This window comes from Puma concolor, chromosome B3 (assembly GCF_028749965.1).
Source record: "Puma concolor isolate L17-30 chromosome B3, mPumCon1.1.hap2, whole genome shotgun sequence".
Taxonomy (NCBI): domain Eukaryota; kingdom Metazoa; phylum Chordata; class Mammalia; order Carnivora; family Felidae; genus Puma; species Puma concolor.
In genome coordinates this window covers 25,213,124-25,238,705 of record NC_141672.1, presented here as the reverse complement: position 1 = coordinate 25,238,705, position 25,582 = coordinate 25,213,124, and the positions used below count along the sequence as shown (strand labels likewise).

Sequence of the window (25,582 nt, the reverse complement as noted above, 5' to 3'; positions counted from 1 at the left end):
TTATATTGTTGGAGATAAGAAACAACCATTTCTCTCAGACAGCATTTGTTAATTTTTTTATTTAATCATACTGATCTTTCTTCCAGTTAAGAATTAGTGAGATTTTATTCTATTAAATTGCATATAAGAACTGTCGTCCTTGCTTGAATAATCAGTTTTCACCTCAGTGCCTTTTGTTTTGGTTGATGCATTTGCTCACTTGCATCTATTATTTGGTAGAAGTTTTAAGAAAGCTGCCACTTTTGAGCAAGATATGCAATGTCCCTGAAATGGATTTGGATGTTGGGACACCTGTGACAGTGGGATTCGCGCTATGAAGGCAGTGGACTCTTTCACATATGAGTTGAGGGTATACACTTAACAACTTATTTGTACTTAAACATTGGTTCTCTGTAACGAGACTATTCCAGTTGGAAATAAAAAGTTATTTTTGTAATTTAAGGGGCAGAATCGACTGGAGCTGGATCAGTGTCCTGTGGTCCTGCTGAGTGAGTGATTACATGGAAACATTGGACAGCCTATAGACCTCAGGTTGAACCACCTCCCAAATAGTGTCCACTTCTCTCAGTTCTCACCCAAGACAAACCTGTGTATGACTTAGGATAGTAAACAAACATGTTTCAGCATGGTGATGGCGAAAGTATTAAAAGGATGTGTTGGTGTGTGTCAGGTCACATTCTGCACACCTTTTGGTTGTGTGAACGGTTTCTGGAGCTGAAGCACTTTATGATGTAAAGTTCAGCCAATTTGTCTTGTGATCCTGCAGAGCCCTTTCACTATGGCCAGAGGCACTTGAGGCATAGAAACCCCCAAGGGGACTTACCTCTTTTCCTTTTGGTCCCACAAAGTGATTTTGAGATTTGGAAAGGAGTCCTGGGAAAACCGAATGGTCTTCCATTGATGTTCATGCTCTATCGTAGCTTATAAGCAAGACTGCTTTTTAAAGTGGTACAAAGGGGGTGCCCTGTGAGTACAGGCTGATACGGGCACAGAATGGGGGAGACATACTTTGTGGGTGAGCAGGTGCTAGTCTGCTGGCAAGGCCATGAGATGGTAAGATTTGTGGGATAAATGTTCTGGTCATTGTATTTCTCAACCTTTCCATATTTTCATTTTGTAAACCTTGCAAGGCAGAAGCTTGATTTTAGAAATAGTTGTGCATTTTTGCACTAAACTCTTTTGAAGTAACTGGTAATGGCTTATTTTAAGATTTAAAGTGTTATTTTTTAATAGACTGCTAATAGTAAGAGTTACCACTTACTAATTACTTACCAAGATCCCAGCACAGTGCTAAAGGCTTCCCATGTATTACACCATTTAGTTTTGACAACAGGCGTAGGACTTACGAATTATTATTATTACTATTATTATTATTATTTTAATTTGCTGATGACTAAACTGCACTTTAAAGAGGATAAGTGATTTGCCAAAAAAGCTTCAGGTGACTTCCAAGGAAAGATAGGATTCTGTCTAAATGGCAAAGCTTGAATAATGTCTTAGCACTGCCTTGCTTTAGATATTCTGTATGTTAATTCTGTATTTTTCTTACTCCCGGGATACAGAAGTCAGATTTCATGAGAATATGGTTCTGTTTTTTAGAATTCTTCAGTACCTTTGATTATTAACCCTTCCTTCTTCCCAGTACAGGGAAAGGGTTGTTTCAAAAATGGGTGGCTTTTACTTAAAGAAAGACGTGTGGCTGTCTCCAAAGTGTAAAATATCTTCTTGTCCACTAACATATGAGGACTCTCAGACTGTCAGTTGACCTGTTTGCTGACATTTTGTAGACTTCCTGCCTTTATGCAAGAGCATAGAGAAATGGCTTTGGTAGATACCATTTTCTACACTAGCACAAAATGCCCCTCGCCACACAGCTAGGGAAATAATAAGGATATGTGATTGGAAAAGGAGGTTTGTGGTGATAGGGCTGGGCACCCAGTGGACACATAATGAATCCTTGATTATTGTGCTCTCTCCTTGGCTTGCAGCCCAACATAGGATTTTCTCTGGGCTGTGGTTGCAAGCTGACACCTGCAGATTTGTTTGTTCTCATATGTAGCTGAATAGTCAAAATGCTTTCTCCACCTCAAGGTGGAGGGCAAGCACTGTGCAGAGTCAGAATTGGCAGCTGCTAGGCAATATAATTTGAGGGACTCCGTGGAGTACCCCAACCAAAAAAAATAGTCCTTCTCTTGCTTGAAATTTCACAATTATGGCTTGATTCCATTGGGCTGAGAGATGCCTCCTCCTTAAAGAAGTGCAACTCTTCTCACAAGGGGAGGTAACTCTTATGTCCCTCACATAATAAAATGATCTTTGGTGCTTGTTACACACTTGAGGTAGAATAAAGGATGTGGGTGGAGGAGGAGATGGAAGAGGTCCATAGAACAGTTTTGCTTAGAGCTGACCTGGTAAGAGGAGAATAGCATATCTACTGCACAGAGACAAGGCCTGAGTGCCAAATGCTACACACAGGGACATGCTTCCAATTGCCATCTGTTTCCAAGAGGAGGCTGAAACAGCTTTTCCAGAAGAGAGTTGAGGAAGGGTCACTGGACATCAGGGGGCTGTTGGGCTTCCTGCAGCGCATCAGGGACGGGGTTAACCAGTGTAGGGTAGCCACAGTTCTGATGACTGGAGGAGCACAGGAAGCACACAGTAGGTGAGATTTCATAGAAAGGTCAGTGTCAGCAGGGACCATCTCTGTTTTCTCATGTCATCCTCTAAGGAACAGGGAGGAAGTCTAGGAGGGCAGAATTGGAGAGCAGCAAACTGACAACCTGGAGGAGATTCCCTTGCCTGGGAGTTAGTGATGGTATTGGAGCCCTGGCTTTGCATCTAACAAGCTCTGTAACCCAGTGCAAGTCTCAGGACCTCTTTGGCTTCCAGTTCTTTATCTGTAAAATGAAGGCATTTGACTAAAGAGACCCACAAGTTTCTTCTGGTTATGAAGAATATAAATTAGAAAAAAATTGTACCTGCATTTCAAAGAAAAGCATGAGGGATTATTTTTGTCTTACTCAAGATCTATCAGTGATGGAATATGGGTCAAATCATTCAAAGGACTTGCCTTTTTCCTGCCCCACCACCTCCAAAGGATATTGATCTCAGTAAGATGTCAGTCAGCACCCTGTTTTGTTAAGGGAGGTTAGCATTGGATTCTTCTTCTTCTTTCTTCCTTCTTCTTCTTCTTTTTTCAATTTAGTTTGTCTTGATACAAGACCAGGGATGCTAATATCCCATGCCAAAGGAAGGTCACTGACAACATCTTTGCCCTCTCCGGTGAGCCAGTCACCTCTTGGACTTAGCCTGGATTACCTGCATCTGGGAAGGACTTGGACAAAGTAGTCCCTACACACAGGAACTGAAAGGGAGCCTTTCTCACCTCTAGACTATGAGGACACAGGTTAATTCTTCCATAGGAAATAAAGGAGAAGTGATTCTTGGCCATCAGCCATAGCTTTAGAACTTCTCCAAGCCGCTGAAGTGGAGTTTGAGGCTTCAGATGAAGTGTCAGAATATCCATCTTGCTCCATGTGTGCATGAGGCTTTTGGACGCTGATGTGGGAACCATGAGGTTACCTGGTGAGGCAGTCCAGGACAGTGGTGAAGAGTGAAGGCTTTGGGGTCATCCAAACCTGGTTGTGAGCCCTAACGCTGCTTCTTACCAAGTGAGCCACCATGGACAGATAAAAAAAGCCTCAACCCTTACATCTGTAGAACAGAGACTGTTACAGAGCTCACCTCGCAGGGTTGTGATAGTTCCGTGAGATGTCCAAGCAAGGAGGTGAGCGTGGTGCATGACACGGGGCCAACCATCCACAGAATGGGTTGTTGCCATTGTTATTAAATAGTGCAGCCCTGTGGCCAGTGAACAGCATCCTATAAAGGAGCAAACCATTTAGAGTAACTGAATTTAGGGAACCATTTAGAACTCTGAGAAAAGGAACTTGACATGCGGCAATACTCAATTCTTCTCAAACTTATCTCCTGAGATTTATGTAGCTTGTTAAGTAATGATGAGTTCTAACTAGAGTATGTAGCTCTCCTTCATCTCTCTCTAACCACTGAGCCCCAACTGTGTCTGATAAAGCACCTGTGTCTGTACAGTTCATTTCATATTCAACACAGACTGGGAAATGAAACCTGTCTTTCACAGATCTGCAGAAAACAGTCATCATGGGCGCTTCTTAGACTGTCCAGGGAGTTAAAGCACTAGGTCATTATTTTTTTCCCTTCAAAAAAAAAAATACCAAAACTTTATTATTATTTTTGTCAAATATCAAAACTTAAAAAAATTTCTTTTTTGCTTTTAAACATGTATATTTGTTTATAATCTGATAGCAGAATACTGAGAATGCTCTCACCTCTCTGTGGATGGATGTGTAACCATCTCCCCAAATATAGTTTGTGCCAATATCAAAGTTATCCACGTATTTCAGATGAGAAAGGGACCCAGCTTGCTCCATGGGGATGACATAAAGGAATGCCATTATGGGCTCTTCAGAGGGCAGTCCCCACCTACAGAGGGCCTGGAGGAGGAGGTATGAGGCTGTTGCCAGGTGGTTGGCTCATCTGTGTCGTGGAGACAAGGAGCTTCTCCTTCAGAGAGCACGTGAGGTTGAGAGCATCCGTACCACTTGGAATGCCTGTCAGTGCTCATGGAGAGTGGAGAGGCATTTTATGTATCAGAAGCTGCTGCATGCTATAGCTTCTCCTTCTTTTCTTGTCCTCTGTATTTTACCTCACCAGCATGGTATTAACAGCTTTTCCAGGCCTTCTGGAGCTTTCAGGAAAAGAAATCAAGAGGATTGGGAGAATCCGATCCTCTTGTGCTTATTCTCTTCACCGTCTTGATTTGTCTTTTGTTTCTTCTCCTTTTTCCTTCCTTTTCAACAATTTCTGTGTTGCTGCTCTTTGTGAGGCTAGAGTCTCTTTCTCCCTCCTCCCTCCTTTTTTACTGCTTTTAATTGTTTTGGTGCTTTTTGTTTTTCCCTGACTTGAGCACAGTGAGAAAGGTCAGCTGCCAGCACAGGGCTGTATGCTGCTGATAAAGCCTCCAGGAGACTGCATTGGAGTCATTAAGCAGCATTCCTTCCCTGAAGTCAGAGTCTCCAGTGCTTCAGAGGGGACAGAAAAAGAAGCTCAAAGAGTAGAAAAGGCAACCCATCCCAAGTGAGTGGCTTAGCCACACGAGCACTGAGAAGCATACTACTTACCCGGAGCCCTTCTCCAGGGGCAGAAGCTATTGAGTGCCAGCTCTGGTGACCCTGGGACATTGATAAGACACATATGCAGGCCTTAGAAAAATGGACCCTCAACTGGGAATTAGGCATTCAGCATCCCGGAGGCCACACTTCTGAAATTGTCCCTTTAGTTATTGGATTCCTGTATCTACCCCAGAATTATTTTGCAACTAACTCACTTATATAAAAATAGGAAAACCTCTGTTCTGGTCTTGGCTCTGTTGCTAATTCCTTTAGTAAAACTATGCTAGGCTTGTAAAAAGAAGTAGAAAATATGATTTTAAAAGTACCTCCCATTGCTAGCTGAATTTCACTTTTCTCTGCCTGCAAAGTAGAAGTGAGGAGCATGTCTCCTCTTGGACGCTGATGTGAAAACCAGTTAATTCCTTTTTTTATAAGTGTCTTGAGGTGAACCCAAGATCAAAGTTCTTGGAACTCCTCCATATTGCCTATCTATCAGGAAATTCATGATGTAATACTGCAGAGCTTGAAAGGAAATGGTGGACATCTTCTGGAATAGAAAAAAAAGCAAATTATAGGATAATAATAGCATCAAGTTGTAGAATTCTTTATGTGCTATCAAAGTCTGTTTACACTTCACAGTGACCTAGTTTAAGGATAAAACCCTACCTCAGCATACTTTAGAAATGTGACATGCTAAAATCTGATGGAACTCTTCCTGTTTTCACTATCAACCTACTGAATGATTAGTGTTCTCAAAACACGTTTGCTAAATGGATGAATGAATGAATGAATGAATGAGTCACTTAAAGGCTTTAAATAACATAGTCAGCTGTGCCAAGCACAGTAGTGGTTGCATACAAGGAGTTGGGGTAGATATTGCTGGCCATGAAGAGTGTGTAATTAGATTATACTGGTACTGTTGTCTTGCCATAGAAAAGGGAACCAGGGGTGCCTGGGTGACTCAGTTTACCATCTGACTTCAGCTCAGGTCATGATCTCACAGTTTGCGAGTTCAAGCCCTGCGTTAGGCTTTGTGCTCACAGCTCACAGCCTGGAGCCTTCTTCGGGTCCTGTGTCTCTCTCTCTGCTCCTCCTTCACTCAAGCTGTGTCTCTCTCTTTCTCAAAAATAAACATAAAAATGTTACAAAGAATTAAAAAAAGAAAAGGGAACCAAAGGATAATGACTAGAGCATAGCTAACTTGAGAGTCATCGAAGAAGGTTCCTGTCTAGACCAGCCACCACAGAACCCCTAGAAGGTCACACTGTGGTTGCTTAGCTCCTGATCTGCATTTCATACAAAACCTAACCTTTACTGCATTGGGAGGAGCAGTGAGATTGAAGTTAGACCCAAGTCCAGCCTTGTTCTAAATTCCCTCATTGTCAATTATTGTTATTCTAATTGGGTAGCCATGAAACCCGGAATCTCAGCTTTCCTGTTTGATAATTCAGGTAATGATACCTGAATAGGTTATTGTGAGGATTATATGAAATACCTGCATAATACTAAACCAGAGCTAAAGCCCATGATGAGCAGTAAGCTTCAAAAATGGTAGCTGGTGGGGCGCCTGGGTGGCTCAGTCGAATGACTGTCCAACTCTTGATTTCAGCTCAGGTACTGATTCCATGGTCTTGGAATCAAGCCCTGTGTTCTCTCAGCATGGAGCCTATTTAAGATTCTCTGTCTCCCTCTCTCTACCCCTCTCCCCTGCTTGTGTGTGCTCTATCTGTAAAATAATGGTTAAAAGGTAGCTAGCAGCATTATCATAACCCCCATCTCAGGAACTGTGGGCATTTCATGGTAATAAAACAATAGTGATAGTGCCTATTCCATAAGGTCACTGTAGGATTGAAAAAACAGTATACTTGTAAAGGGCTTCTCTCTGTGCCAGGCACATAGTAGAGGAACACTAAGTACTAGCTTCTTTCCTTCTCCTTTCTTTTATGAGGTCTTCTTACTTTTCTACTTCAGTTGAGGGCAGCAGGGCACGATTGCTCTTTTGTAAAGTGGTGGTCCAAAGGCCCCAGCAGGTGGGTACTAGTAGGTAGGTGGGATGTGGGTAGTGGGGTAGCAGGGAGGGAAAGAAAGAATGAACAGTGCTCAAGGGATGAGAGACCATTTTATGTCAAATGTATGTTCACCAGAGGCTGCAGTTCTGAAGTTTTTATCAAGTTTCTGCCTGCGCCTGAAGTTATTCTAATAATTTTCAAGGGAATACCAGTGTTTGCATAAATCATCCCATACAACTCAATTAGTTACTTATAATACAAGGATACCTCTGATCCCAAATTCAAACAATTGGAAAGCAAAAGCTGTTTATGCATGATGGCATACAGTGGTAATTCATGATGAGCTAGGTGGCTCTAAGATACCATGAAATCTCAGAGAGCCTCTGAATCCTCAAAGTGGGTTTTGGTTGTTCTTAGACTGAGTTTAAAGTTCATAAAAAGTAATAAACTATAGCAACAAATACCTTACTTATAATGTTAATGTGATTATTCTTTAAAAACCAGAATGTCAAGTCTGAAATGGTCAAAAATTCACACCTAACAAAAGCATCCAATTAATTCAAGCCCCTTTCTTTGTCAATGATTCTTGATAATTGAGAGTTTTATTTGATCTGCCTAATCTTTTTTTTTTTTTTTTTTCGGTACCTTCTGACATGTGACCCATGTAGAGAAAACCATCCTGTTTTTCCAAAGATTGTTCCCATTTTAGCACAGGGAATCCCATGTCCTGGGAAACTTCTCAGTCCCAGCAAATTGGAATGGTTGGCTACTCTGTTTGAAGCTCCTGGTAAACCCCTTTTTGGGAGGGTGCTGTGTTTTGGTAAACACCTGACTGAGAACATACAAAGAAAAGATTCTCTGGTTCAGTGGTTCTTGAAACTTTTGGATTTTGTTGACATCTAAACTTTTTACAGAGAAGGGAAGGAATGCAGTAGTGGTGACTACTTTTTATTTGGCAATTAATGACATTAACACATTTCATCTGTCTTCACTGTCATTTTATAAAAGACAGGAAACTCAAAACCCAAAAAAAGTAGAAAGAGGTAGAATGAGAATCCCATGTTCTCAATGCCTAGTGCAGCACTGAGTAGGTCCTGCATAAATATTTGTTGCATGAATGGTGAGTAAATTTAGTTTTTATTAAAAAAAATGTAATAGAACGTCCAAATTTTTCTGATTGTACCATGGATTGTTGAAAATTTTACTTGAGACCAATGTTTGGGAACCAGTGTTTGAATCCAAGTCTGTGGACTGTTGGGTTTTTTGATGTTAATTTTTCATTGTGAATTATGGTAATGGCATTCTGATGTCTCAGTCACATGTTCATTAGTTGGGATAGTCAGTCTCTCACCCTATGGTGACTCCTGAAGAAGGATAAGACTGTTTCTGGCCCTTTAAATCAGAGAACGGGATTCGGTCCACTTCCTCTTAGACTTCAATTGCTACCATATTGAAATGTATCTTTATTGACATCTTCATGGGGGGTCTCACCACATCTGGCAGGAATGAGCTACCAGTCTCCTTTATGTTTTTAACTCTTGGACAGTGTTTTAATGTACCCTGACTTACTTTTCTTTGTTCTGATTCATTCACCTAGCTAGTATGATGAGAAACCTTGACCAACTGGTATTATGTATGTATATCCTAATTTCTGTAAGTCTGGGATCCTCTATGCAGCATCTTCATATCACAGTTGGGATATCCAAATCATTCATTATTTTATCATAACCCTTGGATAAAAAATTGCCACTGATAAATATTAACTAGTATTGCCGGAGAAGGTTAGGATTTTGGTTTTACTGACATTGGAACTGTAAATATCCATTCTAATTGTTTATGTTTTGAGAAAGAGAGAGAGAGAGAAAGAGCAAGCTGGGGAGGGGCAGAGAGAGAGGGAGAGGGAAGTCTCAAGCAGGCTCCATGCTGTCAGTGCAGAGCCTGACATAGAGTCAGACACTTAACTGACTGAGCCATCCAGGGCCCCCTGTAAATATCCATTGTAAATGACTATACAAAGTACAAATGAGTGTCTATTTCAGAGTCTTACAATTCCTGTTTTTTGTGTTCTTTTTGATCATAAGTCAACTAACCTTTTTCTCTTCTGCAAGCCCTGAGCATATTTCTGACTATAACTTCTGCTATCATAAGCTGGAGTCCAGCTGTGTGGCCCTGGAACTTCAGTGAGCTTGTTGGGGGTGATGCAACATCTGTAAATGGTTTGTGAATCATTCTGACTCAAAAAGAGGATTTCCATTTTAGATTCATTGCGTCAAAAGTGGATTTCCTTATTTATGCTCTCATAATTGAGTGGTTTTTGTTTTTAGCACTTGTGTATTTCCAGTGTTGGAAATGTGCAGAATTCCTACAGTTTTCTTTAGTGCTCTTAGGATCTGTATTTGTGTCCCAAAGTGTGTGGTTAATTCATCTCACTGTTTGCTTTGTTGGGCAGAGAGAGGTTCCTATAGAAGCTGTCAAAGGGTGCTTTACAAAATTAGATAGTGTACATGAAAGTGGCTTGGAAAATGTGACATGCATGCTATGCAAATGGGTTTGTTTTGTTTTTAAAGAGATGAGTAGTTCACCTCCCACAGGAATACTATTGACAGAGGTCTTTGCAAAGATACGCAGCCCTCAGCAGGAGGCAGCATGACCTGGGGGACAGCATATAGTGTTTGGAAGTTGACCTTAGCTTGTATTTTGAATCTGCTTCTTATTAGCTGTGGTAGTGTACAGGTATATCCCTTGTGAACCTCCGCTCTGTCATCTGTAACGTGAGGCTGGTAAAACTTTATTTCACAGGGCTTTTGTGAAATACCAAGTATTCCAGTAGAAAAGCTCCTCTTTCAGGTGACACATGAACACAGATATGTTATCTATTTATATTAATATTAATTATTAATTAATTAATATTACATGGGTTCTCATGGTAAGTGTTTTGAACTCGTATATCTGAAGTCATCAAAATAAGTCTTGGTTAATTTTTGTCAAATACTATGTGTATAGTATTGGGACTCTCTATAAGAGCCTGGAACATAATATAGGTTTAATAAATGTTAATTTCCTGTCCGTTTTACACTATGGCAACAAAAAAGTCTTCTACATCTAAAAAAGAAGAGGTAGAAGAAATGATGATAATGAAGTAAGCACTTTATTGTAGTTTTATGCATACTATTGGTACTATAACTGAGTTTGCAGTCACTAAAGATTTTCTCCTTTATTTAGGCTTCTTAGATCAGGTCACTTGATTTTTAAGTCTGCCTGCATTTTAGAGAGTTTACCCTCCCCACCCCCTTTCAACATACCCCATCTTCAATAACGCCTGGGTTCAAATACTTTAATTACTTTAGACCCAGGGCATTGTCACTCTCTTCTTGGGAGCCCTGGAATGGGACAGTTTTAATTTTTGTCAGTATCCACCCTCACCTCCTCCACTGCCATGGTCATTTTCTTCAGAGGAAAAGGAGATGCACACCCAGCTATAAAAGAAGACACGGTGCAGGTTTTCTAGGATTTGTGCATCCACATTGGCCAAGTTCCCCAGTTTGTGTCTCTGAACAGGGTTTTAATCACCTGGGCTGTAGTGCTCAGTGTTGAAAGCTTTAAGAAGTACTGCAGAAATGGTAGATTAGCCGCATTTAACAAAATAGAAAGTTTTCATTGTGTCATAAAAAGCCTTATTGATCGTGTCCAGGCATTGACTCCAAGGCCTTTTAACAAGCTACTCTGTCTAGACTTGTAGGCTAGAGCCACAGTGCTAACAAAGGAGGAACGGAGCTGCCTGCTTCAGGGGGAGGCCAAAGGCATGGGCACAGATTCAGGTTTCTCAGTGGGGATTTTCTTAAAGAGCTGGGACGATTGTATTCTGCTGTGGGGAAAAAAGGGTTGGGAGGCTTGTGTAGATGGATTTGTGACATACCCTGGACTCCCCTGGGTTGAGTCTCCGCACATGCTGTTGAGTGCTCCCTCAGTAACAAATGCAGGTTTTCTCAGCTCCTCCCATGGCTTCTGTCAGCATCTCCTCCTGGCTGAGCAGTGGGTCTCCAGGAGTGGGGGAGGCAACAAGGGGGCAGGAGTAGGAACTGGTGACATTGGAGTTGCTGTGATCACTTCAACTGCATTTCAGTTCAATTCCACAAGTCTTTAGTTGACACATTCGGGGATACATGGGAGATTTCACATGGAGATTTCACATGGAGATTTCACCAGGCATGAAGAACTGGTGCTCACAGGATAGGATTGAAGAGTTGACATCAATGTGTAAAATAAACAAGGAATCACTCACGATTTATTGGGTCATTAGGTATTTCACCAGGAACATCTGCTGAGATTTAACTTTCCTTTAAAAAATGTATGAAGGGGCACCTGGGTGGCTCAGTTGGTTGAGCGTCTGACTTTGGCTCAGGTCACGATCTGTCCGTGGGTTCGGGCCCCACGTCGGGCTCTGTGCTGACTGCTCAGAGCCTGGAGCCTGTTTCGGATTCTGTGTCTCCCTCTCTCTCATACCCTCCCCCATTCATGATCTGTCTCTCTCTCTCTCTCAAAAACAAATAAATGTTAAAAAAAATTAAAAAAAATGTATGAAATATTTCAAACGTAGTCCCTATAGTAGAGGATATTAAAAATGTTGGTTTAGCTATTCCCCAGCTTGAACAAATTTTAATGTTTTGCCTTTTTTTTTTTTTTTTTTTTTTTTTTTTTTGCTTTACACTCTTTTTATAAAGACTTAGTCGTATTTGAGTACCTCTGTGGTTCAGTGCCATTTCTTCTCTCCCTCCCCAGAAGTAAACACTACCCGAAATTGGTGTATAGATTGCTTCTGTGTTTTTCTATTCTTGTTATAAATGTATAGAGCTATAATATATAATGGTTAGTGATTGTGTGTGTGTGTGTGTGTATGTGTAAATTAGTGGAGGCAAAGTTTATTGGCCACCCTCAATTTATGTTCATTATTCTCTATATATTCTGGGCCAAGTGGAGGAGATAATAAAAGTAAAAACCTTTAACACATTATGCTTCCCTGTTGATCATCACCATGAAGCTTGGCAGTCTCTAGATCTCTTCTTCTTTTAGGATCAGTATCCACTCGAGCTCCTGAAATATCTGTAGGAAGTTTCACATAATACTGAAAAGTCCTATTTTCTCTGGATACTTAAAGGTGGATAGTTCTACCACCAAGATGATTTAGATACAGACTTACTGAGGTTGGAGGTCAATTAGAGCATCTTCCAAGGTTTCTTCTGATGCTATGGTGATGATTTGTTATGGAGGATTCTTTACTTGTTTTCATCTTGGATGAAAGATTCGGTAGAAATAAATATTTTAGAAGTCCATATGGATTTAAAAATCCACATTGATTGCTTCTAAATATCTTAATATCTGTGGGTTTTCCCAATTTCTGTGAACCTTTCACAACTTTTATATTCCTTTCTGAACAGTATATGTGGATATAGTGAGTATCTAATTTAGGTAGCTATTAGGTCAGTATAGGTGCCAGTGTTAAATCATTTCAGGTGATCTGCTTCTTGCTCTAGAATCAGAGGGGATATTTCTCATTGTAATCAATTCTATTTGTATCAGAACTACAGTCGTCCATCGTCTCTTCTCCAGCTTTTGTCCCTAGTAACTTTTTTTGCCCTCATCAGGTCCATGATTTATAGTATCACAGAGTCATTTGGTACTCCAGTGCAATTGCCTTACTTACTGTGTAGCTTTGAAAAAGAAGCAGGTTAAAAAGAAAACATAAGTGTTCAGATTATTCTTTTTGGACTGGTCCAAGGGTGAAAGGGGATATGTAGATTTGGAAGTGCATGTAATTTCTGTAATTTTTTAAAACCCAAAACCACCAAATCTCAATCCAAAACTTATCTCCAGGAGAGCAACCATAGTTAAATCCTTCTCCATTATAATCACCCATATCTTCCATGTAACTTCAAGAAATGTATGTTAGTAAACACTGTGTCACAGAGCTGGCTTTAAAATTATTGCGGTAATTGATATATTTACTTGTCATTGACCTCATGTAGTTCTTAGTTCCAAATGTGCCTATTATGTTCCCAAAGTGAAAGCAATCCAAGGACTGGTTGTCTGAGGTCACAACCATGACATTCTGAATCAGTTGAGGAACAGATATAAGAGTCAAATTGGTGGTCAGGTCAAGGATCTAAATATCAGTTCTGTTGTTGGTAGGGCTGTGTTAAAGAATGTGGCTTTGATCTGTGGTCAAATTGGGCTTCCTTGTGATTCTCCCCCTGAGTTAAACTCAACTACTCAGCCCTAGGGAGAAGAGCTAGAGAACCAGACATTCTTCTACAGGGACAGAGTCCACTCTGATAGGTTAGCTGCATGGGAGAATTTAGAGGAAAACTCTGTCATTGTAGGAAGGGCAGATATGAAGGATAAAGAGAGAGACTGTTCACATGGGAATAGTGACCACCTAATTAAGAAATGTGGACCTATGAGTGTCAGACTCTTACTTAGTCACCAACCAGATGAACCACTCCTCTCATTGGAGGAAACAAATGAGTAAAGGAGAGAAGGTCCAAGTGTTACTCTAAAACTGTTCTGTTCCAGAGAAAGGGGAGGAAATGTTCTTGTGGAGTTGTGGGGACAAGGAAATCTTGTCAACAAGATAGAGTGTGTTGTTTGTGTTCAATGCCTGTTTGACCCACAATTAAAATGAGAAGCCTGTAGTGAAAGAAACATGATTACCATTTGACTTCTATAGATCAGGTGGTTAAGTGAAAATAATTTATTACATAAATTATTATAAGTGGGTAGGCAGGTATATGCAGCAGAATTGCCTCAGGCCATGGTTTCATAGCAATATCTATTCTACCTTGTCTTCTGGATCCTTCCTTACCATTCCAGCAATTTGCCCACCCACTGAACCCCTAATACAAGATAAGCACAATTGTGCCACTCACCAGCTGAAGTTTTCCTCTCCTCTATTGATTCTCCATCTCTAGTGCCTCAGGATATGGCAAAGAAGATGTGCCCGTTACACATTGAACTTCTCACCATTCCCTGAACACTCTGTGCTTTTCTAATGACTACGCCACTGAAGATGCTCTTTCTTGTAACTAGAATTCCATCCTATATTGTGTGGTGAACTCTTACTTATACTTCAAGACACGGCTTATGTTTGACCTCCTGTGTGGCACCTTTCCCAACACCCAGGGTCAATTATTCCTTCTTCAGTGTGTCTGTGTCACCTATTAAACATTTGCCATGCTGAATTGTAATTATTTGAGTGTGTATTCTTACCACCACCACTTCTGCCACAAACACCTTGCCTCTGGGAACTGGGTCATGGACTTTATCTGATTGGTATTTCATAGGAATTCCATGAAATACGTACTCTGGCTATTCCCATTTTGTAGATTAGGAAACTGAGGGTTAGACAATAAGGGCTAAGTAATCAACTAAGGTTCCATAGAATTAGGTAAATGTCAGAGCTGGCTGTCCAACCCAGGTCTGTCCAAATCAAAGACTTCCATCATTACGCTCCATGTCACTAGGTCCAAAGTCCCACTATACCCTGTGCTACAGGAGGGTCCCCTGTTTAGTGTGAGTCTAGGTCAGGGTCTGGCACTTAGTAGGCACTTGAGTTGTAGCTTTACATCTTCTTCTCTTCAGTAAAGTTTTAGCTAATTATTCCTATTCACAGGGTTGCCATGCGGCTTAAGTTCATTCAGTACTGGGCACATCACCTGGTGCATAGTAGGCACCTGAAAATCCTTGGTCTTTAAATGAATGAACATAAAATTTAACTTTTATTATAATGCAATCGGGAGAAATGCAGTCTTCAGGATGCCATTAGCTTTCTAGTGATTTCAGTGAAGTGTGATTTTCCAGGCCATTCTTTTGTGGACTTCCCTCGCCAGGATGCTAGCTGTTTATTTTCCAAGTGACAACTTGATTTACTATTTTCCTTCTCATCACTTTCAAGAAGCATCTGCAGGCTAGTGAGTGACCCAGGCAGCGTGGAAAAGTCCATTTATTTCTCTGCTGCATCTTTCCTACAGAGTCTGAGGATAAGGGTTGGAAATGGCTCCAGGAGGTCAGATTTCCTCTGTGTGTGTGTGTGTGTGTGTGTGTGTGTGTGTGTGTGTGTGTGTGTGTGTGTTTTCAGGATTGCTCATAGCAACACAATTTGCTCTCTGCTGGTACACTCTGTTTTTAAAATACCTGTATGATGGGATGTGGCAGATAAAGGATTCATCGTTTCCCCTTGGGAGATAGTTCTGCAGTTTGATCTATCTGAATGCTTTGGCCCTAAAATACATTGTAAGGGAAAGGGGACAGCAAGAACCGGGAGGGCACTCACTTGTACAGTCTTTTGCCTTTCTTACTCAATCAGTGTGTTCCTCTTCTGATTCTAGCAGGAAGTGGCATTAGGAATACACTCTAGTAAAAGGATTTCTGCTTTTCCCTAATTTTTGCAAATATGATAATCTCACAGCCCAACTATTAACTGGGGGGGGGGGGGGTTTGCCCACAGCTTCCTTAGAGGTGAGAGTTCTTGTTCTGGAAGTTGGATATTTAGCAGGTTTCATGGAAAGGGAATAGAATTGTGCAAGAACAAACTCACCTTTGCCTTATAATTGTTCCTTTGCCAGCAAACTACCCCAATTGCCACGTTAGCTCAAGACACCTTTTGGGATTGAGTGGATAATATGCAGCATCCCTAGGAGTGAGCAGAGCAATTAAGCAATTGTGGATTTCTTTGTAAGTTCATTTCTGCCTTGTGTACCCCCTGCTCTTTTATCACCATCACTGTGTCTTTGCCCAGGAAGCAGTGGCCAGAAGAACTGAGTGATGTATCACTTTACAGCTTGAGAACCTGGAGCCTCTCACTGCACCTGCACCACTGGAGGACAGACACTGCCATCATCCCTGCTGAGTCTGTGCATCAGGGGAAAGGCATCAGCATGCTGGCCCCAGGACCACAGGCCATCCCGTTGTCTGGCGGGGAGGGCAGCAGCAGCCCTTGTATTTTTATGCCTCGTGAGTTTCAGGGCCAGGCCAGGATAACATAACAAGGGTTATCTTTTCATCTTGCAGACTAAAGTACCGCACTGCAGCATGGAGGCCAGCTGAAGGACAAAGGACTCAGAGACGAGAGCAGTTTTGCCCAGGTCTCTGAGGTGCATCCTCAGGAAGCTGGTTCCCACTCCCTTTCTTCGAACACTGCAGGTGTTCTGCTCAGGGCCAGTGGCTACAGCCACTCCAGAGGGCTTAGCATTTTAATAGGCTCTTCCAAGTGGTGTCTGAAAATTCCATTTCCAAGCGCCTCTGGTGGAGGCGAAGAGTATGGGCTTCCCAGTTTGACTTTCTCCAGCCTGCTACTAGAGACTTTCGGACTAAAGGCAGCCTCACTCTGTTCCTCTTCTTGGGCTCCTGCTGTGTGAGTGGGCTCTTACAGTCATTGTCCATGGTTTCTCCTTTTGACACATTGAACTTCATTCAGTTGTAGGAGCAGAAGTGGGGTTCTAGGCATCTGTTCCTCTGAGAGTTTGAGTTCCTGGCCAAATGGTGGTATGATGTCATAGCAAAAGCATTGGAATGAGAATCAGAGGACTAAGGATTTGGAACCAGCCTAAATGCTTCTTAGTGCCCTGGATAACCCATCTAAACTATGTGCTTCCAGTTCCTCACACTGGCATAATCATAGCAAAGTGACCTCTTAGAGTGTTGAGAGACCACAAATAACAAGAAAGCAATTGGAAATATAGGACATTTACACAACTGTGAACGTGTATTTGCAGATGGGCCTAGAACCCTCCTTTACCCACGCCTGACATGTTCTCGCTTGAGCCCTTTCATGTCTGACGTATCATTGTTCCTCAATATTTACCTCCCGTCTTTGGTGTTCCGTGGCTGATTTGGATCGTAAATGTCCAAACTCTGGCTTCTTCTCATGGTCGATGATTTGCCAGTACCTCTGCCTTTGCCACTACCTGAGAGCCTTTTGCTTGCATTCTTGCTCAGCGCAAGGCAAACCTTACTTGGGGATGGTGTCAACATCCAAGTTGAGCTAGTCCCAGGCACCCTCAGAAAAGCAGTTCAAATGTGTTCTCATCTTTTAACTGGGGTCTCTGCCTTCATTTCCCTCTTCTTTTCAGTTCACATTCAACCCAATATGAGTTGAGTTGCAAAATATTTTTGTAAAAGATTATGTGTTCTTTTAAAAACACAAATGGGATCCTCCATCCTTTCAGTAAAATTGTGCAATGGCTCCTCATAACCTTCAGAATAAAGCCTGGATTTCTTGATCTCAAAGCCTGAGACACCAAGCTATCAGAAAGCACAGACCCAATTAAACAGTGATATGCATTCACCACACTTCTTAGATTGCATAGTAAAAACATATTACACTGAATATTTTAATCTCTTTTGCAGTTTCTCAGAGAAATAGAGATATTATTATATAAATCACTGGTTGGGTGTTTTATGTTTTTTTTTTTGGTGGGGAGAGAGTGGAAAATAGAATTGAATAAATGCTTGTTAATGCTATTTATATATAGTAGTTGGATTAACAAGCCTTTTGAAAGATCAGTACTTTACATATCTTATACAAACTGATTTAAAATCTTGGGTTATACATATCTAGATTGCATCTAGTATTTAATCGTTTGGACATTTACAAATAATGGGTAAACGATTTGTTGTTATACAGAGTTGAGCTCTGCTTTCCATGCAGTGAGAATAACATTTTTATTTTAACACTTATGCAATTGATTATAAACTTTGGGGTGATAAAATTTAAGTGGATCTAAACAGTCCATTAGCCATGTCAGTGCATGCCCTCTTGCCAAGCTGTAGCTTTATGCTAAGCTGTTGTGTACTCTGTTACATAATCCCCTGCATTTGTTTTCTCTACCTATTTAGTTTGAATACATACAAGGTGACTGCATTGTCTCTTCAACCTCCTCCTCTGTGTAAACACTAAGTATAGAAACAGATTTGGGGCAATATTACATTTTTCTAATGGAGAGTTTGGAGAATTGAATGGGCTTAGAAATGTGCTTGTCACTATTTAGTTTTGTGCCTTTTAGTTTTGTCCATTGTCAATTCAGTATGGTTTTCAAGGTGATAAGACAGTGCTTAAGCTTTGGCTACCAAAGGGAAATTAAGACAAATTGGAATCTTAGGAGAAAATCAGTTGCAGGAGTATGCAAAGGAACATTTTTTTTTCAAGGTCCTCACTCTCCTTCCATGGCCCTCATTTACTCCTTTGAAAACAGGGTCATGCACTGCCAGTGCGTCTCCTTCCCACACAGGAGGAAAGCATCCGGTACCTCAAAAATGTTACAATGTTGCTTATCTAGAATATGACTCAGAGAGTGGCTTTCCATTGCCCATTGTGTGTTGATATGTGGAGGAGATAACCAGCATCTGGGGTGATGCTCTTGGTAGCTTCTGCCAGCCCTAGGAAGAGGTGAACTTGGAGAAGTTATTGAATGAGGAGATTGGGATGGTTGTGAATTGTTACAGCATTTTTGTTAGATACTTGCAAAGGAACCTGCTCGGCTACATAAAAATCTTCATTTGGCTGATTTGCATACAGATTAGCATAAATATGCATGTGATTTACATAGACGATTTCTCACGTTGGTTTTATTTCTTGTTTACTTATTGTGCTATTCTCTTCTCTACAATGATGTCATTTTTCTTCTATGGCCTTCCACATAAAACAAGTCCTTTTGCTTTAAGCATGCCCAAATTCCAAGGGGGAAAGGGAAATACTAGTTTTGGTGAGCAATTGTGATTTACATGGGGTTGGGGGGAATAGGTTTCTGGCTCAATTTATCCAAGGTTTGGGATGGTTTGTAAATTAGTGCATGGTTCTGTGGAGTCATTCATGCCGTTTGGGTACTAGAGTAGGAACATGAGGTACATCCAGAGCTATGTGTAAAAGCATATTTAGAGAAAAGTCTAGATAGGCACTAGAAGTCCAGAGTAACACGGGCTGACTGTGGTCTTGGGTAACTCACTTATTCTTAGTTTTCAGTTTCTTCCTTGATAAAATAAGGGCATTAAATAAGGCAGGCTCTAAAATCCCTTATAAGCTCTAAAACTTATTTTTATATACTCCTTGGTTTAATTACATGTCAAATATTAAGCACCACATAGCACATCAAATGATATCCTGGTGCCTTAGTGTTCTCAGTCAAGCCTTTCCCCTTTGAGGGGTACTCAATGATTAATTTAAGCATCTTTTTAGAGGCACTCATTTCCTTGTTCATTTATCTCAGTTCAGTGGGCACATAAGGTAGAACTTAAATGTGTATAGAAGACACCCGTTAATATACCACATGTGGTGCCGAGGACAGGCATAGTAATTGGCTCCATGCACATTTGCATCCATAGGAGAAGAGTTTGGTGGTGATAACTGCATTTGATTTGCTGTCTTTTCCTCGAGACAGGCTTACCTCCTGGTGTACGAAACAAAGGCTCATCCGGTTGCATTTTAACAAAGCCGTTTCTTCAGAAATGAGAGGAGAGATCATGACAATAGACAGGGCACTAGGGCGTGGACAGATCTGTTTCAAACATACAGATGGTATCAAATTGCTGCTCCATGATTTTATTTTTTTTGGCTCTGTTTGGTAAAATGCATTAGACATGGCTTATATGCCAAGTAGTACTTGCTACTTATATGTGTGTAGGAGACATTGTGGTCATTTATAGGTAAACAGGTCTTCTTGCTTATACTAATGTGGTGGTGGTGTGTGTGCGTATGGGTGCGTGCAAAAAGGAATATGCAGGTAGACACATATCATTGCGATCCTCTGGAAGACACAGGGCAAACCTAATCTTTAACTCTCTGGAGTATGAAGTTGGGGTTCATGTTTTAATGATGTCTTTTGATGCTATGATCAGTTTAATATAGTATGTAGTGGGTGGTCATCTCTCCCATATGATGACCTCAGCTCTTACCTCATGATGAGAATATGTTTATTTTACCTAAGTGACTTAGCGAGGGCTGCCTGTGATGGTTGATAAGGAGCTAAGCTGAAGTAGAATGGACTTTGGTTACTAAGGCTGAAGTGTGGTTCTAGAAGAGAAAATAGAATGTGCTCTACTTTATTTGGTAGCCCCCATTCTTGAACGGGAAACTGCATGTCCAACCTTTTCTTGCCCATTTCCTTTCATTAATGATGTGCTTTTGATAGCTTTTGGCCAACCCTGGGATGAGGTAGGCTTGGCAGAAGAACACAACAAGGAAGGCCATAGGGTGTGTGTTGAAATTGTAAATTACATCAACAAATAAAAATAAAACTTGTTTTATCCTCTTATCTTGACAAATATACCTTTGAAACTACGTAAGCCAGGTGCACACTTAGAATTTTTGGATTCCTCAGCATTCTACACTGGGAGTTGCTGGCACAGGGAGAACCAGCCCCTCTGGTTGTCAGCCTGTAGCCTGTCCCCCTCCTCTTTCTACCTTGGGCTCCTCCCTGTATCCACAAGGGCTCTCGTATAAATGTGCATGGATGCCCATGTGGCCAAGCTCTGCCCAAAGCCCTGAAGAGGGTCCCCCATTGTTAGCCCTCAGATCTTAAGGTATGCACACCAGTGCATGATTTTCTATTGGAAAACGAGTCCAGGAACGAGGTCTGCACAAGTCCTGGAAACAGGCCTTGGGCTCTCCGGGTGGGAAACTAGAGGATCCCAGTGTATGGCTCTGAAAGAGAGTGTGTGCTTCACTGGAATGCTGTCTTGGCCCTGCAGACCCCTAGTCCTATGGGGGAAAGATGTTCTCTAGGATGGTCCAACAAGGGCCATGTAAATCAGAGACCCCTGGAGCAGAGATCCCTTTGTGTCTAAGGGAGCTATTGCTGTCTTGTCAAAGCATATTACCAAATTTCATTCTATCCCTTTTGCTTCATCTGCTTGATGATCACCTTTTTTTCCTGGTTCAACCTCCTATTTAGTAACCCTGTCACATTCCCCTGGGCTCAGGACTCTACCATGGAAACCAAAGTTAGCTGGGTTATTATTGATGGATGGAAATTAGAGACAGATCTTTCAGGGTAATTGATTTCTAGTTATTGGTCAATAAAAGGTACCTAGAGCTAAAGAACCCTTTGTCAGAAGAGTTAATTATCCATTCTAAACCAGCTCTGGCACAAGCATTGAAAAGCCATCATTGAAGCAAAAGCAATGTAAGCCTCACTTTACCACGTAGCATAAAATTTCCCTCCAGGTTTTCCTCTGAGAAAATGTGAGGGAAAGGCAGCAAGCTCTCCTGTACCGTTGTGCTGGTCTTCTACCCCTGTGAGGAGACGTAGCTTTTTTGCAGTTACTGTCTCTAGCGGTTTTCGTGGTACTTAGACACAGGTTTGGTGGTGGAAGAGTCGGAGGGAGCTTGTGCTGCCCTAGGCTCACTGGCAGGGGCAGTGCCCTGGGGGATGTGTTCTCTTTGGTATTCGCGTACGTCTGACTCATGCCAGTCAAGTGTTGACTGCTTTCCTCTTTCCTTTTCCTGCAGCTCGAGAGGAGAACGTGGCCACGTTCCGAGGCTCTGAGTACCTGTGCTACGACCTGTCTCAGAACCCGATCCAGAGCAGCAGTGATGAAATCACCCTCTCCTTTAAGACCTGGCAGCGGAATGGGCTCATCCTGCACACGGGCAAGTCGGCTGACTATGTCAACCTGGCTCTGAAGGATGGCGCGGTCTCCTTGGTCATTAACCTGGGGTCCGGGGCCTTTGAGGCCATTGTGGAGCCAGTGAATGGAAAATTCAACGACAACGCCTGGCACGATGTCAAAGTGACACGCAACCTTCGGCAGGTAATGGCTGAGGGGAGAGGGTGCCCGGAGGCTCCTCTTAGGTAGCTGGGGAGGAGGTTTGTGAAGCAGGTGCTGGATGAGCTGGAGAAGGGTGTAGAAACAGGTTTGGATTTATCGAAGTCTAACGTTATCCCAGTCTCTGCAGTTCCACAAGGAAAATGATGAAAATATATTTCTTCTCATACTTCAGTTCTCTACTGTGCTTGTTTTTTTTTTTTTTTGTCCAGAAGAAAATTCAGTTGTATAGATAATAAAAGTTAAAAGTACTTTCATTCCTTTTATTCTGCTTTGGTTTTTATCATTTTCTTAATTACATTGAAATCTTGTATTGTTAAATTCAATTAGGGACAGCGTTTTGTTTCTGCAGCTTGCTAGATTTTCCTCATTTTTTGAATATATGTTTTTCTTTTTAATTAAGTTAGCCATTGTCATGATGCCATGATTTTAATTCCTTCCAGAAAGTCTTCCTTTTTCTCCTCCTTTTAATTTACCACCCCATCTCCACTTTCACCCCCCTCCCTGCCCCATTGTTATGTTAACCTCTAGCCTTCGAATGAATTAGCTGGAATCTTTCTGAATTCCTCTGTTTCTCTGTTCTTTGGTGTGCCGCTCCTACTTTATTGCCCCTGTCTCTACCTCGGAGACTCTTCAGTTGACTGGGAGGCCTGGAAAGTGGAAGGACCCAAATAAAAATGTCAACTTTGGAGCAGCCTTTCCTGGTTCTGTTCGTGCTTGAGAACTCCCATCGCTTGCTGATTCTGAGCAGGCGACTCCGTCAGGTGACAACATCTCAGAAAGCCTTAGCCAAGTGAAGTGGTTTTCAGTTTCATAACTAATAATAATAGTCACAACAGTAATAATATTAACACCTCAATCAGGCCACATCAGTGAAGAGAAAAAGTCCAGAAAAAGTCCTGTGAAAGTCCAGGTCTGTGCTGACACCACCTTTTCCAGGTTGCTATTTTCACTTGGTGTTTCTCCTTGTGAATTAGTCATTAAACCCAGTTAGATAGCATTCAGCCTCTATTAATCAGAAAACATTATGCAAATTTCCAGAAAGTGCTTATCAAATTTTCTTCTGCAATATGATTGATTCAGTGCCTTCTAATGTAAATAGGAAAGCGTAAGAACTGACAGGTGTTTGCATATGTTTTCCATTTGATAAAAGTGTAGCTCTTTAATACTATTATGTGAATGGAGAAGGCTCACACACGCTGGGAACACACAGTATTCAAAACTGCCCGTTTAACACTTAACACATGTTGAAGAAGGCATCTCTATTCTATCTGCTGTGACGTTACCAAATAACCCAAGACTTAGAGCCCCCACTCATCTTAATACCTATGGATTGGACATTTTGAATCACTGTTCTGTTTTTCTTCTAAGACCAAACAGTCCAGTTGCTGATGTTTTCTTTAATAATCCACCATACATGCTTACACAGCTCAGCTGTCAAGAGGGCCCAAGTCGAATTTCCATTTGCCAACATTTAAGGGTGTGATGTATTTGAGTTGTAGAGACTAGACCAAAAAATAAAATATAACCTTTTTGCCAGTTTTGACTGGCAGGTACATGGTAACACCCTTTAGTCAGCGGAGGGGAGAATTTCCATGTACTGGGGAGCAGGGTCGGGTTGTGGTTCTTACCAGTCAGCCTGTCTCTCTGATTCTCTCCCACTCCATACGCTTCCTTGCCATTCCAGAATGATTCCAATTAGCTGGAGAAAGGCTCACTTTTATTTCTACTGAAAACATTTCTCTAAAATAGAATTGGGCCCCAGTTCCGTCCTATAAACTGAGCGGGGGATAAACTAAAGTGTTATTCAAACATTGGTTGTGCTGTTTCAGTCAGCAAGCAGAGGAAAGCAACCCTGGAGGGTTTCTCTTCCATATTCTAAGACCCAACTCCCTCAGTGCCCTTGGACAAGCCATTTCACCTTTCCACACCACAGTTTCCATTTGTGAATGGTGATTATAATCCTCCCCAGCCGTATGTGGTGGCTAAATATGCAAAGCACCTTATGTTCCAGAAGGATTATGAGCTCCTCCATGGTCTGGGTGCTAGACTCACTGTGACATGTGCACGATTTACAATCTGAGTAGTCTGTCGTGAAGGTGACTGTGTCTGTCTGTCACCGGTGATGCAGCTAAGTAGAGCTCTCAGTTCTGGACAAGGCTACAGAGGCCCTAGGGTGTTGGAGCATTTCTTGGCAGAAGGAAAATGAATCTTATAGAGAGAGTGCGCCCCAAATTGGAGTTCATTGAAATCCTGACTGAATTTTGCATCTAAATGCAATTTATTGAAAGAGAGGGAAATCTCAGAAAACCAGAGTGGATTTTGCAAATCCTTTCCGTGCTGAATCATCTAAGATGATTATTTTGCCCATTAAGAATACATTTATAACATCTTTTTTAGTTCTGTAGGATACATTTGAAGGGGTTGGAAGCCCCTGTCTCTTTCAATTAAACTGTAAATTGCTTCATAAATATTTGATAACAAGCTTATGACTGTCTCATCTACCTTTTTGGTAAGGTTGAATGGCTTCTGTGGCAAAAATTCATCTGAGGAATGCTTACTGGGACTTTCCTGGAGTATTCATTACTAAATGGAGCAGAACTTTGCCCATTTCTTCCTTCTTGGTCATATACTCATGATTCTACCTTTGAGCCGAGTCAGGATCAAAGGCAGGTACTTCACTGGGAGTTCTACTTGAAGGAATGTGGATTGCCTATTCCAAACTGTAACTGGGATTAGGGACAAGGTAGTGATGCGTTTCTTTGGGTTTGTTTTCAGTTTTGTTTTAAAATCCGACCTTGAACATGGCCCTCATGTGAATTGCTTTACCTGTAATGCCACATTAGTCAAACCACGAACACAAAACTGGGGTTACCAGTCTTCCAGTGTTCCAGCTGTCCGGCCTCGCACCCAGCTCAGGGTGTGCTGGCATTTGAATATTTGAAAATAGCAAGCGGAGACTAATTGTAGGGCTTCTTTAATCATGTTTAACCTGCCAGTCCTCTCTGCTATCCATAGGAGAAATTGCTTCAAAGCTTGAAAAGCATTTTCTAAAGGAGAATGGGGGTAGAGCCATTCCAACGGGAAGCATTCTGGCAAAGAAAACAAAATAATAACTGCATTGGGTAGTAAAGAAGACTCCCAACTATTTTTATGCACTCCAACAGTACAGTTATTGTAAATGAAGAAGAAAGGAAAGAGGAGGACGTCCCTCTCCTGTTGCACACATCCACACAAAATCAAGAGCGTCATGGGTCTTTAATTGCCTGTGGAAACCCAGAGTGAGCTAGAGTTGTAGCCTTCCTATGCTAGATGTGACCTGTAAATGCTTTCTGTTTTTTTTTTTTTGTTGTTGTTGTTGTTGTCGTTCTACTGAAAGTCGTAATCGTTCATGCAAATAGTCTGAGTCAGATATATATATATATATATATATATTAAAAAAGTGCCCAGCGCATTGGTATTTGAGCTCTAACTATCTACCTACATGTTGAAATAGTAAACTTTAGGGGTATTTTCTTTCAGGATAGGTGGACTGTGTATGTGCTAGAG

At 41.5% G+C, this 25,582-nt stretch overlaps 1 protein-coding gene across 34 annotated transcripts in view; it reads left to right on the top strand.

The window, feature by feature from the left end:
- NRXN3 (neurexin 3) overlaps positions 1-25,582 on the top strand; it is a 1,579,173-nt gene that overhangs the window by 432,643 nt on the left and 1,120,948 nt on the right. For all 34 annotated transcript variants that reach the window (XR_015252137.1, XR_015252136.1, XM_086709138.1 and 31 more), the window contains one exon: positions 21,717-22,018. Coding sequence is in view for 32 of the 34 variants with exons in the window: in XM_086709138.1 (XP_086565264.1) it covers positions 21,717-22,018 (302 nt within the window). In the remaining 2 variants the exon portion in view is untranslated. The remainder of the gene's footprint in view (positions 1-21,716; positions 22,019-25,582) is intronic.